Source organism: Gavia stellata, chromosome 21 (genome assembly GCF_030936135.1).
Source record: "Gavia stellata isolate bGavSte3 chromosome 21, bGavSte3.hap2, whole genome shotgun sequence".
Lineage (NCBI taxonomy): Eukaryota > Metazoa > Chordata > Aves > Gaviiformes > Gaviidae > Gavia > Gavia stellata.
In genome coordinates, this window is record NC_082614.1 from 1,343,151 (window position 1) to 1,359,244 (window position 16,094).

Here is a 16,094-nt window from a genome sequence, read left to right on the forward strand (position 1 = left end):
CGGGGAGCAACTGCCCTACATCTCAGCTGCTGCAACTGCAAAAGCTCTTTGAAACGCAGCTGCTGGGAAGCCCTGACATGGCACCGGCACCACGGGGGTCTGTCCTCGCCGAAGGGGACCCCAAGGAGGGCACCGAGAGCCGGGAGACTTCCAGGGGACCGCAACCCCGAGGGTTTATCTCTTCTCAGGGCCAGACAGAAAAGGTGGAGGTGCAGCAAAATGTGGCACCTCCTCGCAGGAGATGAAGGGTGGGAGATGCTCTCCCTGCTGTCACTGCCCCAACCACACCAGCGGTGCCCTGGGATCCCCGTCTTTACTCCAGCTAAAAGCAATGCCGCAGACCCTCGACCCACTGGGGCAGCCAAGGAGGACTGGCTGCAGCAGGAGATGGCGTGACAAGGTCCCAGGACAAGCTCTGGGAAGGAGATAAATCCCTTTGTGCCCCAACTCTGCCGAGTCCTGATCTCGAACGGGTTTGGCTCACTGCTCTGCATCACGTCGGGATGAATCCCGGCTCCGCTCCCCTCCTGTGCCACTGACCCTGCCGCAACGGCTCAGCCAGAGCTCAGAATTTGGGCTGAAAGTACCCACAAGCTGCTCAAGGGCTGCGCTCACCCTCATCGTCCCCCTGCCTTCTCCTCTTTTGGGAGAAGCCAGGGACTGAAGGGCCAGGGAGCTGCCCACCTTCCCCCCCGCCAGCTCCCACCTTACCTCAAACAGGGGCTGGGAGCACCCGGGGGGGAGCCCGGACCTTCTGCTTCATCGCTCACACACATCGCCGCTTCCCACCCCCATCGGTGGGTCGCATTGCATCATCCCCAACGGCAACAGATCTTGCAAACCACACAGGATAAAGGTGGGCAGCAGTTTTCCGCAGCGGCAATCCTCCCTCTGTAGGCAGCCGAGCCCCAAAGGGATGGCCCCCGCCGGTGACCTCCCGCTGGTGACACCGCAGGGACGTGAGCGGCTGCCTCGGACCAGCCCTGGCGTGGATTAAGGTGAGGGCAGGTGACACGAACCCAGCCGGAACGCCAGCATCTCGGGTCATCGCTCATTCGTTTCATTAATCATCCCCAGCTCAGCGTTTCAAAGGTGAAAACAATTGCAGCTGCCGAGCAGGAGCAACGCCTCGAAATCCAGATTACAGAACCCTTACGGAGCAGTGGCTAAATTTAGTTACAGCTGAACCTGATCTGGGTTGTAAGCAAGCCACAGCCGCAAATCCACGTTACGTTGGTGCAGGGACACAGGCCATCCTCCCAAAGGTGAGCGGGCAAGAGGCTCCTTGATGAACGTACCGCAAAGGAGAGCGCAGCCCCCAGGTTGCACAAGAAAGCAAAAGAAAAGCAATTCCCCAGTGAGCTACATGGCCGGGGTGTCGAGGCTAAGCACGTCGAAGGATGCAGCCTTCATATAGATATCCTCATCGTCATCCCCAGATTCTACCCACCTTGCACCTTCCCTGCAGCGTGGGGTGAGACCACGTCACACCCCATATGCCCACATCCCCCCGAGCCATTGCCGTCACGACACAGCTGCTGCGTTTTAGCAGCGCCTGGATGCACGAGGGGCTCAGGCAGCGCCGACGTTTGCTCCGGTCCCACACAACGGGGCTGCTCCTACCCCCAGCCCAGCCAGGCAGGGACGGGGCACGGCGGCGCTGTGCGTGCAGGATTTCGGGGAGCCACCCGCTAACACCCCGGAGTGGGGTCCATCCTGGGGGCAGCTGACTGCTTTCGGTGCCTCCTGGAGAAAAAGGCGTTTTCTCCCTCCCATCCTACCCTGCCTGCCCAAACTTTATCCGCTGCCCTCCTCCAAAGTCTCCCCATGACCAACCCTCCAGCGAGCAGAAGGGACCGGTGGAGGATGCTGTGCCCATCCCCACGCAGCATCCCACCCCACTGGGAGACTGACTTTAATCCTCCGGCAACCCAGCTGCTGCCTCCCCGCGTACAGAAGGGATGGCAGAGTGCAGGAGGTGGCACAAGCTTTTGCCGCAGGGCCAGAGCTGGATGGAGTCAGGGTCGGAGAGCAGCAGCTAAGACGCTCTCCTGCTCCACAAGCAAGCTTGTTTGAAAATAATTAAGAAGGCGGCGAGGGCTGCTTAGTCACTCCTGAACGTCCCAGCCGGTGCTTATCGCTTGTCGTCTTGCAATTCTGGCAGGTCGCCAATGACTAAAGATAAAAGCAAGCTCCATCCGTCTGCGGTACAAGTGCAAGGTCCCGGGGAAGCCCAGCGCTACCTGCAACCGGGTGGCAGGAGGGATGGAGGTGGCTTCTCCTCCTCTCCACGGCTGGAACAAGTTGTTATAGCAGGTCCTAATCCAGCGCTGGATGGCGGGGCTGTAAATCACCGTTAAGACAAGGAGGTGCAGCCAAGGCGGCCAAAAGAGCGTGTTTTCATGGAAAAGCACCACTGAGGCTCCTGCAAATTCCCGTGGAGGAAGAGGCAAGGTGCCACCAAGACCGTGCTGGGGAGCGGGAGGCGAGACGCAGTGCCACCAGCTCCGTGGTCTGTCCCCGTGCCCAGCAGCCGCTGCCACGATGGGCAAATTTAGCACCTTTCACACATTTGTCATGGCAAATACACCAGAATTCACAGCTTGTTGCAGGCTAACAAGAACGTCGTTAACAGCCCGCGGATTATTTATGCAGCTGAAAACGATCACCCGAAGTCACCCGCGTCCTGCTGAGGTGGTGGTGTCACACACCCGCGGGCATCTCTGCCGAGCGGCAGCGCTCCCGGTTCCTCAACGGGAGCAAACAATCAAAATTAGATACAAGGAACAAAGAGATGAGGCTAATTAGCTTAAAAATGTAAATGATCACATCGAGGTGTGCCAGATTTCTGCCCAGGGATCTGAACCACGGGGATGACAACCTCTCGGGAAGTCCTAGCAAGGCTGAGCGTTTCACCAATGCTGATGGAACGCGCTCAAACCTGCACTCCCACCTGCCCCGGGCGTCTCGAAGGAACAGCTCTGCGAATCTAACCTTTGGGGAGGAAAAAAAACCTACCAGGGAAGCGCCCGCTGTTCTGGGAACAACATTTCTTGCTCCTCAACCAGACCCTTCCTCTGTCTGCATGGGACGAGGACCGCTTCATCGCCCAGGAGCCACACAAGAGAAGGCAACCGCCAGATGCGTTCAATCATTTCTTTTTCAACGGTGAATTACACAGCAAGAGGCGTCACTTCATTCATCAGGGGAAAGAGCGCCTTGCCGTTTTTGCATGCGTCTGGTGCCTCGGAGATAAGTGCTCCCTTCCTTCCTGGAGCCGTCAAAACCCAGGGACACATCTGCGCTGCTGCTTACTGCAAAAACAGCCCCCCAAGGGAAGGGCGATTTCTGATCCTCTTTTTATTTCTGAATACATTCACACTGTGTCAGCACTCCAGGCGCACGACACAGCATAAAAATCAGCACTTTGGATTCAGAGCGCTGAAATACGCAGAGCGTTTGCACCATGAGAGGGTTAATTTGTCCTTCCCCGCCACCGAAATACTCTGAGCAGAAAGCAAAAGGGAAAATACAAGGATGGAGCTGGCCCAAATCCCAAATCATCTCACATAAACAGTCGGATAGCAACGAGACGTGGTTTTGGGTATAGTCATCTGCCGCGACAGCGATGGCACCCACAGCCACGCCGGCGGCCCGAGGCCAGGCTGGCTGGACAGCACCAGGAGCAGCAGCGCAGGGAAACATCCAGATCAACACAGACTGCTTAAATAACGGCAAATCTGTCCCAAATCCTTGAAGTGACCCTCAGCCGGCTCACAAGCATCCCGGCTCTCTGAAGCAGGAGGATGCAGGCACACCGAGATGCTTCTCCCTGGGGCAGGGCTGGTGGCAAGAGGAGACCCTGAAAGAAGGTACTGGGCTGAGCCTCAACAGGTCACAACACCACGAAAAAAGAAGGCGGCGCTGCGTAAAAAGCTGAGAGGACAGTAGGTGCGAGTTCGACGCCAAAAATCATCCCACTCCCTATTGCTTTTCTTTCCATACTTCTAAGCGTTACACTGGAAAGAGCTTTACATCCAGGCAAAATGGGTGCTACAGAAATGCACCGACATGGAAAAGCTCATTAGTGCCCCAACGGGGAGTGGGAAGACACCGGAGAAGCGCAGGCTCCAGCCCACCTCTTGGTGACCTGCAATATGCGCTGCACGCTGCCAACGTCAGCATCTCAGCAAGACCCTCAATGCTCACCCACGGTGCTCCGAAACCGCTGATGGTCCCGTTCCAGGTGGCACCTTGTGCCCCAGCAGTGCCCGTTTCTCTCTGGGGACTGTGGGCTCCCTGAGAGTCAAACACCAACGGCCACGGTGGAGACGGCCACGGTGGAGACGTCTACACTTGGGTGGGAGTCGGATCTGGTCTCGTGGTTGCGTCTCTGGGAGTTTTATTACCTTATCATGTTATTTTGGGCCAACTGCCTAAATGCCCCAAGGACACCAGTGTTCCCCCACCATGAGAGAGGCTCAGCACTGCTTAACCAACCAAACACACCTTGCCCAGGGTGTAGCTCCTCAAAGAGGACCTCACCCCAGGTCCAAAGCAGTGCGGGGCCGGCGCTGGCACGACGGCCAGATTGCCTTCAGCAAGTGCCATTACGGACATGTAATCCACCCCATGCAATAAAGAGAGGATTAGTGTGAAACGGTGGCAAATCCACCAGCCCAGCTGTGTTAACAGGCTCTAATCCCGTACCCACGCAGCCTTTATGTAGGCTACCAAATCCGTAATCATCACGTACTCGGCACAATAAAAGGAAATTTTCATCATGGCTCTAAGAAGCGGAATAAGCCAAAGCTGCCCACAAGTTATGGACCAAAGCGACGCCGGCCGGGACCTGTGGCCTGGGAAAGACGCAGGGTCTGGTTTCCAAAGCGTCGCTCTGTGGTGGAAAAACAACTAAGGCATTTGCTGGATGCTTCGGCGTGCTGGCAGCACTGCCCCTTTCCACCCCAAACCTCACCGAGCAGCGCACGGCAACCTCCGCTGGCCGTGCCGGAGGGTTTGTTGGGACACCGCAGTGTGCCGAGGATGTGCCGGGACCAGTACAGAAGATGCACGGGGAGCTGAGGCTTTGTGCTGGGACCTCCTGCTGCAGACGGGCCGGCCCAGAATCGTGTTCTTGCAGGGTTTCACTGCTCTCCTTTGGCAATGCTCATGTCTTCGGCTTTTCCTTTTGATGCTCTTACCCGCCCGGCCAGCAGCGGGGCCTCTCCGCTGCCCTGCATCCCAAAAATCACCTCCCTGGGAAGCTCCCAGCATCGGCTCTTCCCCCGTGGGGAGGCACTTCCAGGTGGCTGCTGCCGTTTCTTTCTTCCTTATCGCTTGCCCAAACCTCCAAAAACCACCGCAGCAGCACGGGGACCCTCACAGGAGCCCGCAAAGCAGAAAAGCCGACGCCACGAGAGCGGCCGTCTCCACTTCTGGTGCACCTGGAGGCCTGATCCGGGCTCTGGTGTGCTCAGAGAGCTCTGTCCTGCAAACGGCTCTCGCAAAGAGAGATTTAATGAGGCTCTCGCTGGCTGCTTCTTTTCCCGTCTGCCCGATGGAGCGAACTCCAGGCTGGAAGAGCATCTGTCCCCAAGCGCACGGCAGGCGGCTGGGGTGGCAGCGAGCAGCTGTCATTGCCCGCGGGCAGCTCCGACCCTGCGAGCTGGAGGAAGCTGCTTCAGTTTGTACCTTTGTTTCAGCCTCGTGCGATGCCTTTGCAAACCTCTCTGCTCTACGAGAGGTGCTGCAGGAGCAGCGGTTGCCATTAGCAGCTCGTCTGGCGGCAGCACCCCTCTATCCCACTTGTCTCCCGGTGCCGTAACTTCTTCCTGGGTAAATCCATTGGAGAGCAGAGCTGGCATTCCAGTGCCGCTTTCTTCGACAGATGCTGGAGGAAGGAGCCGGAGAGAAGCATCTTGGTGTATCAGCCCGGGCAAGAAGCAAACACAACCCTTCTGATGGGAGGGGCAGAACCCCAGAAGGGACTAACCCTCCGACGCACTGCTGTTTGCCCTCCCCGCGTCCCCATCCTGCCCCAAGATGCCAAGAACCACCAGGCACCGACACGTGGCAGCTGCCTGTGTGTTGCGGGCAGCTGCCAGAGGATCACACAAGGTACGGGCAGGGCTTACCTGATTACAGCGCTGCGTTTATCATCAGAGGCAATGCCCGGCTGGGCTGTCTCATGGTTCAGCAGAGCTGCTGATTAACACCCGGCACTGCTGACAGTGCAATCCCCATCTCCGATGTGCTAAGCCCACCGACAAGCAGCCCCGCTGATCCAGCAGCCGCCCGGGCAGAAATGCTCGAATCACAGAATCACTAAGGTTGGAAAAGACCTGGAAGATCATCAAGTCCAACCATCAACTAACCCCCCCATGCCCACTAAACCATGTCCCGCAGTGCCACGTCCACACATTCCTTGAACACCTCCAGGGATGGTGACTCCACCACCTCCCTGGGCAGCCTCTGCCAGTGCTTCACCGCTCTCTCAGGAAAGACATTTTTCCTAATATCCAGCCTGAACCTCCCCTGGTGCAACTTGAGGCCGTTTCCTCTTGTCCTGTCGCTTGTCACTTGGGAGAAGAGACCAACACCCACCTCCCCACAACCCCCTCTCAGGTAGTTGTAGAGAGCGATGAGGTCTCCCCTCAGCCTCCTCTTCTCCAGACTGAACAACCCCAGCTCCCTCAGCCGCTCCTCATCAGACTTGTGCTCCAGACCCCTCACCAGCTCCGTCGCCCTTCTCTGGACACGCTCCAGCACCTCAATGTCCTTCTTGGAGTGAGGGGCCCCAAACTGAACACAGCATTCGAGGTGCTCTCCTCTGAAACTCTCCTCTGAAGCTGCAATAGAAAAGTAATCGCTCTCAGCCAAAAAACCAGGAGGGCACAGCTGGGAGAGGCATCCTCAAGTGCTGATGCCAGACATGTCCCCCATCTTCTCGCACGAGGCTCTGAGGGGAGCCCCAGGACAGAGTCTGAAGCCTCCTCGGGGTCAGATGAACACAGTGAAGAGGAGAAGGAGGAGGAAGAGAGGAGATGAGAAGCCCCAAGGCACGGTGAGGATAAAGCAAGTTGTCTGCAGGAGCACCAGCCGAAAGCCCGAGCCGGCACAGAGGTCCCAGGGACATGCGGCAAGGTCCCGAGCACCCAGATCCGTGATATAATCTGGCTGGAAGGACTCAGCAACCATGGGGAATGATGATGATGATGATGAGGGGAGCCGGAGGAAGGCACTGCCTGTCTGGACAGATCTGATCAGAGATACCCTCACATGTCTAAATTAAAAAAGCAATTAAGGATGCTCCAGAGAAAGTTGCAGCAGCTCCGAGAGCAGGGGCCGGGCTCCGCATCTCCGCTGCCCTGGACCCCAGCCCCGCTCTGGCAGCCGTGCAGGCAGGGACAGACCCCACGGTGACACCCATCAGCCTCCGCCACCTCCCCCGGGTAACAGCAAAGCACCCACCACTTACTTATTCATCAGCGCAACGCATCCACAGCAAAAACGCCCAGGACATGCGGACCTCTCGCTGCAGCCTTCTCATCCAACGAGGATTAGGGTTGGGTTAGAGATTTAATCCCAAAGCCGGGGGTTTTCTGGGTCGGTGACATGGTTTTCAACGCGCTGATTAGTGCACGTGTCGTTAGCGCAGCACAGATAACTAACACAGGCTGTGGTACAGCGCTGGCATGCAAAACCGGGTTCCTCCTGCGCGATCACCATTGCAATAGTCACGGGGAAGAGAAACCCTGCCCCGCTGCAGGGTTTGCTCTGATTTTAGGCAGCGGAGCATTGCCTGGGGCCACTGAGGGTGGCTGGGGGCAATCCCTGCTGCTAACAAAGCAAATCCAGGGGCTGAAGCCAGCACTTGCTCGCTGCAGTGCCTGAATTAACCCCTGCACTATAAGGATGCACAGGGTGGAGGGCTCCTCCAGCCCCACTGGCTGTACTGGAGTAAACTGGGAGCAGCCCAGCAGGCTGCTATTCCCTCCCTGCTCAGGATCTCTGCCCCGGCTGCTGGGAACGCTGTGCAGGCAGAGAGGAGGTCAGGTCCGTCATCCTGATGGGTTCGGGGACGCCGAGGAAAAGCATCACACACCCACCCGCGCCGGCAGCCAGCCCTGCGCCAGGACCCGGCCAGGTTCGCACCGGCACCGCGGCACCATGCGGTCACCCCGGCATCTGAGTCCCGGGGACTCTGTTTCCTACCAGCTTTAAGCAGTTTTGCAAGCAAACACAGACATATACGGCGGTTAAGCTATCACTAAAATAAACCATTAGAAATTACACACCGGACTGGTGGCTGCTCTGGTGAGCAGGCGCTCAACATCAGTCCGGTTTAATACGGCAACAATTTTAGGAGTACAGATTAATCACAGCAGCATCCCCAGGAGGGCAGAGGAGGCTCAGCGCTTCACAAAAACAGCAGTGAAGTTGGGACACGGGAAGGCAGAGGAGAAGCTCAGAGGAAGAGCATCTTCTGCCCAGGCAACTCGCTCCAGCACAGGCATCCAGGAGGTCTCGAATAAACCGACTGAGCAGCATAAACTCCCCAGCTCCAGCGCTCAGACCCCCCCAAACCCACCCATGGTGCCCACCGGCAGATGCCTCCATGAGGCAGATGCCACTCCAAGTCTCCAGGAGCCAAGAGTGGCCACAGGGAGAGGTCGGCTGCTCCTCAAGCCACCGGTGCGTGGCACAGGACCACGCCGTAATTGCTGCTGAGCCGGAGCACGGCCCCGGAAGGCTCCGCAGAGAGAAATGCTGCCGGGGCCGGAGGATGCAGCCGTTGGGATGCTGCTGGGCATCCCAGAGAGGCTTAAACAAACAGCCCACAGCTACCGTCCCCGGCGGAGAAGCAGCACAGATTGTTAACGATCTCACTTCTGGTTCAATCGCTGTGTTTCACATACTTAAAAACCCTCCCTGCACGTTCAGAGGGTTGAAGGATGCTCTTTGCTGATGTCTTGGGGAGCCGGTGCGCCAGACGGGTCCGTTCCCATGGGAAAGGAAAACTCGGGTGGGAAAGTGAGTCTGCCTTGAAGAGGGTGCCGGCATCCTCCGCGTGATGGGCTTGGGCAGCCACCGGCACGGTGGCCTCTCGTAAGGGCACGCACAGAGTCCTTCGGGTCCCTGGGACAGCCTGCTCCACGTCAGCCTGTGCAGGCTCACAGAATCTCACCGGCTCAGTGTCTCCCACCCAGCAGCGCACCCCGGCAGAGCCTTCCTCCACCGCCGCTCCTCGTAAACCTCGAGGGAAAACGCAAACTAACCCCAGGAGCGACGCACGGCCAAGCCCAAGCCCTGCTGCTCTCCATGCTCACGTCCCTTAAGGAAGCACAAAGCAAGCCAAAAGAAGAGGGCAGCTATTGCACGCTTGCACGCAGTTCAGCCGCCTCCAAGCTTTGCCGTAGCAAACGCCATTCCCATTAAAAACCTATTTCTAGCACCACCCCCAGCCCTGTGAGCTCTTCCTGACGCCCAAACTGGCTTCCTCAGCGTGTCCGCACAGCCCTCCTGCCTGCTGTCTGCTGCTAAATGATGAGACGGGAGCTTTCCCTGCTCCTTGGTTGAGTCTACGCAATTCAGCACAGCGCCCTTCGTCTCTGTTCCTCTAATTATCCCTTTAATTTGTTGCTTCTTACTTTTATCTACCTCCCACTCCTCCCCTGTGGCAGATTGCGACTTGCTTTTCTGCGTCTCCTCCTCCTCGCTCCTCACAGCCTCGCTGACACGGGGCGTCTTGGTCCCGGTGAGGCTGAACTCTGCCGCCGAGTCGTGCCCGGCGTGGTGTTATGTGAGATTTCCAAGTTCAGACGGGAGCAGAGCGAACGCGTGGCTCGCAGAGGTCTGGGCTTAAATTTAAGCCTTGCAACAATCAGTCCCTCCGTGTTTCAGATCCTCACCTGTAACGCACAGGTCCAGCACATCCCACTCTGCCTCTGCCCAAATCTTCCTCCGTCATCCCGAACATCGCTCACACAAGGGCAGCCCGAACCGCTTTCTCCTCCCAGTTTCCGGAGAAGCACCCGGTGTCGGCACCCAGAGCGCACAGCGAGGAGGTCACCTTCGCAGCAAAGCTCTTTCATTTACATATGTATTTATTTATTTCTACTTGCTTGCTGCTGCTCCCGGCGGCTCCGGAGACATTTACATAATCGGATCACAGGCAGCTGGACGGAAACCACAAGCGCCGGCCCCGGAGCATCCATCCCTTCCCGCTGCAGGGAGCAAAGCCCAGCCCTGCCCTGTCCCTTGCCCGCCGGCCGGGGCACGGTGGCCGCACAGGTCCCAGCCAGGAGCGGGACCCAAGCACAGAGCACAGGGCTGCTCCCAGGATCCCGGTGCTGCTCCGGAACAGGGCAGGGGCAGAGACGGCTCTCAGGGGTTTGTCATAGCCGACAGCTCACAGGTCCGAATTGCCCTAAACTGCTCGGGGGTGCAACTGAAAAAGAAGCAAATGCAGCGCAATCTCACCAACAAACGCGCAGTGCTGCGTGCCACCGTCCCCAACCGGCCACGGCATGGATGTGAGCCACAGCATCTCCTGGAAAAGCCGATCTCTGCTGTGCGGGCAGAGGCGATGCCCTGGGAGGCAGGATTCGGCCGTGCCAGGTGGGAGCGCATCAGCGAGGTTTGGTGCTGGGGCAGAGTGTGGACATGGAGCATCCACATGCCAGTACCAGCCCATAGCTGTTGGCTGGGACCTCTCTGGGTTAAAGCCGGCAGGCAAGGGATGTTTCATTTCTCCTGCGAGGAACTACCGGCCCGTCAAAAGCACCCTGTGCTCCCACGGGATGCGTGGCCCCAAAAAGCCCGCAGGGACCGAGGTAGGCAGGAGGAGGATGTATTTTCACCTACTGCCGGGAGATGGCTTGACTCCGGGTGCTTCCCTGTAACGATGTTTCATGTTTCAACACAGAAGATTTCGGGACCTTTGCATTGCACAGAGCCACCCCTCACCCCAGGAGAGACTCCCTGGGCAGGGTCCACGCAGCAGCTCGCAGAAAGCATCACCCCATGCTAAAAAGATACAGCAAGGCGCAAAAAAGGGATCCGCACAGGAAAAGGTGACAACATAGCTGGGAGCACCAGCCCACCATGATGGGGTGGTCAGGCTGTCAGTCCCGCTCCCTCCCGGCCCCCACAACCCTGCTCTGCGTCCCCTCCTCCTGCCTTTCTCATCCATCCTCCCCCAAAGCATCGCTGCTTCATGGGGGTCAGCGTCCCCCTGCCCACACCTGCATCACCACCCCCCGAAACGACGGGCTCGTCAGCAAGCTGGGAGAGCCGCAACTACCACCCCATCCTGCTTCTTCCACGTTACAGCCTTTCTCCTTCGGACATCTCCTCGAGACGCTAAGCAGCGAGCTGAAGTACCAAAGGATGCCGTTAAAAACGGATCTCTGACATCCACCTGAAAACACGTGCCTCACTCCCTCCCTGGCCCCTCTTACCTGCTCGGTGTTTCTACAGTTTTTTCCCTGCACAACAGTTTTTGTGCTGTTTCCCACCATCCAGACGGCCTCACTCAAGCTTTTATCACATCACAACCACCGCAACCTCCTCTCCTCTCTGGGCTGGACACAGCAAATGTTACTCTGTTCATCCCTTCCCAAAAGGCTGTTGGAAAAATCCTCTCCCCAGCAATTCCCTGCCCGCATCCCATCACCGATCTGCCTCCTAACAGCAAACCCCCACGGCTCCTGGCAGCGCCGAGGGCCCTGCCGTCACCTCGCGCCACTCACGACGTGATGCTATCCCCACCCGAAAAACTTCGACAAACTCTCCGCGGGGAGAGCGCTGCACAGGCACCCCCAAAGCTGCTCCAAAATGCAAGACGCTGTCTCAGGAAGCCCTTTCCCCCCATGGCTGCAAAATCCTGTGAGAGGGGACAGGGAAGATGCTGCGAGATGGGGCTCCCGAGTGCTCTCCGGCTCCCACCGTGGATTATTATTATTTTTTAAAAGCCCGCATAAAACAACACACGACCTCCTTTTGCTCAGGGCTGGGACAGCACGGCGACAGCGCTGCTCCATTCACAACTCCCCGAGCTCTGCCTTCATGTATTATTCCAGGTCTGTTAGGCTTTCGGGTTGGGTTTTTTTTTTGCTTTAAATATTTTATTTCGTTTTACTCTCTCTTCCCCACCCCAAAGCTCCCCAGGGAAAATCAGGCTCCCCAGGAAGAGCTGTCTCACTTCGATGGAGGCAGATCCACACCCCAAAACAGAAGCTGTCCAAAAAATAATCAGAAAGCACCATCACGCTGCACAAGGCAGGGAGCAGAGCCGGTGCCGGCACACGCTTCACAACCTCCAACCAACCGGTCTGGGAGAGCACAGCTGGCACGAGACAGCTCTCGGACCCCGAGGGGGTTAAATCCCCCGGTCGCGTAAAACAAGGGCAGCTTTATGGAAGTCAATGAGGATGTGAGTGATGTGGGGATGTGGGTCTGAATCTGCAGCCGGCAACAGGCTCCGAATTGCTGTGCCAGCCGGAAAGGCACCCCTGGAAACGGCTGAAAACCCCTTTGCACCCTAAGCCTCCGCTTTACCCAGCTTTACATCCAAAATGTCCTATTTTGGAGCAGCCTCCCCAGAAAGCACGCTGTAAGGATGTAGCAGACCTGTGTCTCGGGGCATTACGCGTGCCCATGCCCACTCCCCGGGCTGCGCCTTCCCAACTTCCCATCCCCTCGCCATGGCGCTGAGCGGGCACCAAGCTGGCACCGAGCTCCCGGCCGTGCCCGAGCCCCGCGCCAACACACTGCTCTTGCAGAAAGCCGGTGCACGGGGAGGAAACGGGGCCGTGCCAGAGGGAAGAAGGACGATGGAGGAAGAGGAGGAGAAAAACGCTTCTCCCTCTGCCTCCTCGCAAACGCGGCGGCTCAGCCGGCAGCACTTACGTTGATCATAGCATTGGAGGTGATGCGGAAGAGCGTGGCTCGTTCGTTCACCGCCTTGATCTTCTCGCCGCTCTCAGCCGGCAGCTTCAGGTTCTCCAGCTCGCTGAGCGAGCGCTGCAGGGCCGCCCCGTGCTTCGCGATCAGGTCATTGCAAGTGCTCAGATCCTCCAGCTTACTCGAGAGGGTTTTCAACGTGCCGTGCAGCTCGCTCTTGTCTGACTGCGAGGCGGGCTCCTCGTCGCCCGAGTCATCTGCAAAGGGAGGGATGGAGAAAAAACAGTTTCCATGGTTACCCCCGGACCGTACTAACCCGCCAGCGCGGTGGGCAGGGGGACCTCCTGCCTCCTCCCGCACGCCGGCAGCTCTGCCAGGGCTGGGGGTCGTGGCCACCGCGTCCCCCGGGAGCAGAGCATGGTGCGGAGGAGTGATCCGAGATGTCACCCAGCGCCCTGAGGAGGCGTCCGAAGGGCTCCTGTGGCTGTCACTGGGATTTGGTTCAGGGCTGGGTGACGGAGGGGGGCACGGGGAGCCGTGTGCTGATGCCACCGGGGAAGGGTCATGCGCTAAACCTCTCATTTCCGTGCGCGGTGACGGGAGCCAGGCACAGTGTCAGTGCGCCCTGCGCTGGGACCAAACCTGGTGGGGGCTCTGCAAGGTCTGCTTTGGGCAAGAGAAGCTATTTCACCCAAGGAAAAGGCTGCAAAGACACAGGGGGGAGTAACAGCCTTTACCCACAACCATCATCACGCCTTCAGAGGGCAGAAAACTCCACGATCAGCATCTCAGGTACAGCAGAAATGGAAATAACATTCCTGCAACTCCAAAACACTTGGATGACTTAAAACCAGAAAACCAAACCAAAACCGGGTAGCGAGCATAACACAGCGTTTCTTCAGACCGTCCCACCGCTTGCCCGGGGGAAGGCGGAGGAGGTGAGCGGCTCCGAGAGGCAGCATTGCCCAAAGCAAACACACAAAAAGCGAGAGCAGAGCAGATCCTGCGCAGGGTCTGCGCCCCATCCTTATGATCACAGTTTAGCCGAGGTCTCTCCGGGTGCACCCAAAAACCACTAAGGGACCAGAGCAGGCAGCAGCCCCTTCATTTCCCCTCCCTCAATCATCTGTTTCTGCATTAAAAAGAGATGGGGATCGGCAAAACGTGCCTGCAGCTTCTCTGCCAGGACTGGGAGAGGTGAGCGGGGGGACTGGGGGGCAGACGACGGGACACAAGGATGTCCTCCCAGTCAGCCAGGCTGAGAGACACCGCGATGCTGCAACGTACGGACCTCGGGGATGCCCCAGTTGTAACGGGGGTGCAGCACATCCCCTTTCTGGGCTGCAAGGAAAGGAGAAAAACCTCATACTTCACTGATAGGTGGGTGTTTGGTTTTTATTCCTGGCTCATTTATAAGACCTTTCAGAATGCTGTAGATACTGAGAGTGATGTTCAGTCATCGCTCGTATCGATTCCACTGCTCTTGGGCCAGCTAAGGAAAATGAGGGAGAGAGAACCCTCATTTAAGAGTACCAAAGCTATGTTTCTAAGGCAAGAGCCCAAGCAATCCGGATAATAAAAAAGGACCATCAACCAGGAGTCGAAGCAGGAGCGGAGCAGAGTGCGGCGCTGCACCCGGTCTTGTGGCTCTGAAGCTACCCAGAAAGGATGCGATGGGACAAGGAAGTGTAGCCCAGGGACAAGGCTTATCCTACACAGCGGGATCTACCCCAGCGGCCCAAGGACAACGGGAGAACAAAAATCAAAGCCCTGCTGGGAAACAGGGCACAGAGCAAAATGCAGGCGGCTCACGAAGCACCGGGGCAGCAGCTCCCAATGCAACCATCTGGTCCATCTGCAACCCAGCCCCGAGCGTCCACAGCACACCAACCTGCAGTGAGCACAAGGAGCAGATGTAAAAGCCAGGAGATGTAGTGGCTTGTGGCCACCAAGGACGAAGGACCATCGGTGCCGGCATTCACAGCAGCCCTGGGAAGCCAACCGAGACCTTCCCAAGGAGAGGGCAAGCAGCCAGCAAAGGCGCTGGGAGCAGAGCCGGCTCCCCCCGAAAGGCTGAGGAGCTACTGAGCTACACGGCCGGGTGGGAACAGCCCCGCTCTCGGGGAGAGGACCGGCATTTTGGAAGCAGAGGTGGCACCAGGAAAAGTTTCCAGCACAGGAGGAGGAGATGGCCAGGGAATATGCAGGATTCAAAGGGCACCATCCCAGGAGGGTGCACAGAGGTACCACAGCGATGGGTATGGTCTTAGCCCACGAGCATCTTGTATGTGCCAACTGCAAAAGATCTAGCAGGAAAATTTAAGTGACTTTTCTACCAGTAAGGAAAGTAGCCAAAGCCTCCCTAAGGTCCACTTTCTGCTTCAAGTGTTTCCACGGTGCCTTTCATCCTGGGGCACACAAAGGCACTGCGGGTCACCGGCAGTGTGTATACATCCCCCACGAGCTTTGAATATTCTCTTTGTACCTGTCCTCAGCCGGTGCCACCGAAGGACAGAGCACACTGTACCCTGCAGCGCCCGGACGTTCGCTGGGAGAGGTACACTGTGCTGCTACTGCTGCTGAGAGCCATCTCCCTGCGGCTTTCCAGGGCGGCCTTGGGCAGAGGCTTGAGTCCATCTCCTTTCGTGGTCTCCCATGCATCTCTCCTTCACCATCAAATACAGCATGAGCTTTCACCGGAGCTACTGCGCAGCAGCACAGCTTCCAACTTGCAAGGTTCCGTCTGCAGCCATCGCCTATGACCGGGCTGGAAACCCACTCCCCTCGAGCTGCAAGGTCCCCGCACTGATACTGTGTTCAGTGTTGGGCCCCTCACTCCAAGAAGGACATTGAGGTGCTGGAGCGTGTCCAGAGAAGGGCGATGAAGCTGGTGAGGGGTCTGGAGCACAAGTCTGATGAGGAGCGGCTGAGGGAGCTGGGGTTGTTCAGTCTGGAGAAGAGGAGGCTGAGGGGAGACCTCATCGCTCTCTACAGTTACCTGAAAGGGGGTTGTGGGGAGGTGGGTGTTGGTCTCTTCTCTCAAGTGACAGTGACAGGACAAGAGGAAATGGCCTCAGGTTGCACCAGGGGAGGTTCAGGCTGGATATTAGGAAAAATGTCTTTCCGGAGAGAGCGGTGAAGCACTGGCAGAGGCTGCCCAGGGAGGTGGTGGAGTCACCATCACT

General features: G+C 57.8%; 1 protein-coding gene across 1 annotated transcript in view; it reads right to left on the reverse strand.

Annotated features, from left to right (window-relative positions):
- The window catches only part of OSBP2 (oxysterol binding protein 2), a 94,800-nt gene that overhangs the window by 21,999 nt on the left and 56,707 nt on the right, over positions 1-16,094 (reverse strand). The window contains exon 2 of the mRNA XM_059827537.1: positions 12,916-13,166. Within this exon, the coding sequence (XP_059683520.1) occupies positions 12,916-13,166 (251 nt within the window). The remainder of the gene's footprint in view (positions 1-12,915; positions 13,167-16,094) is intronic.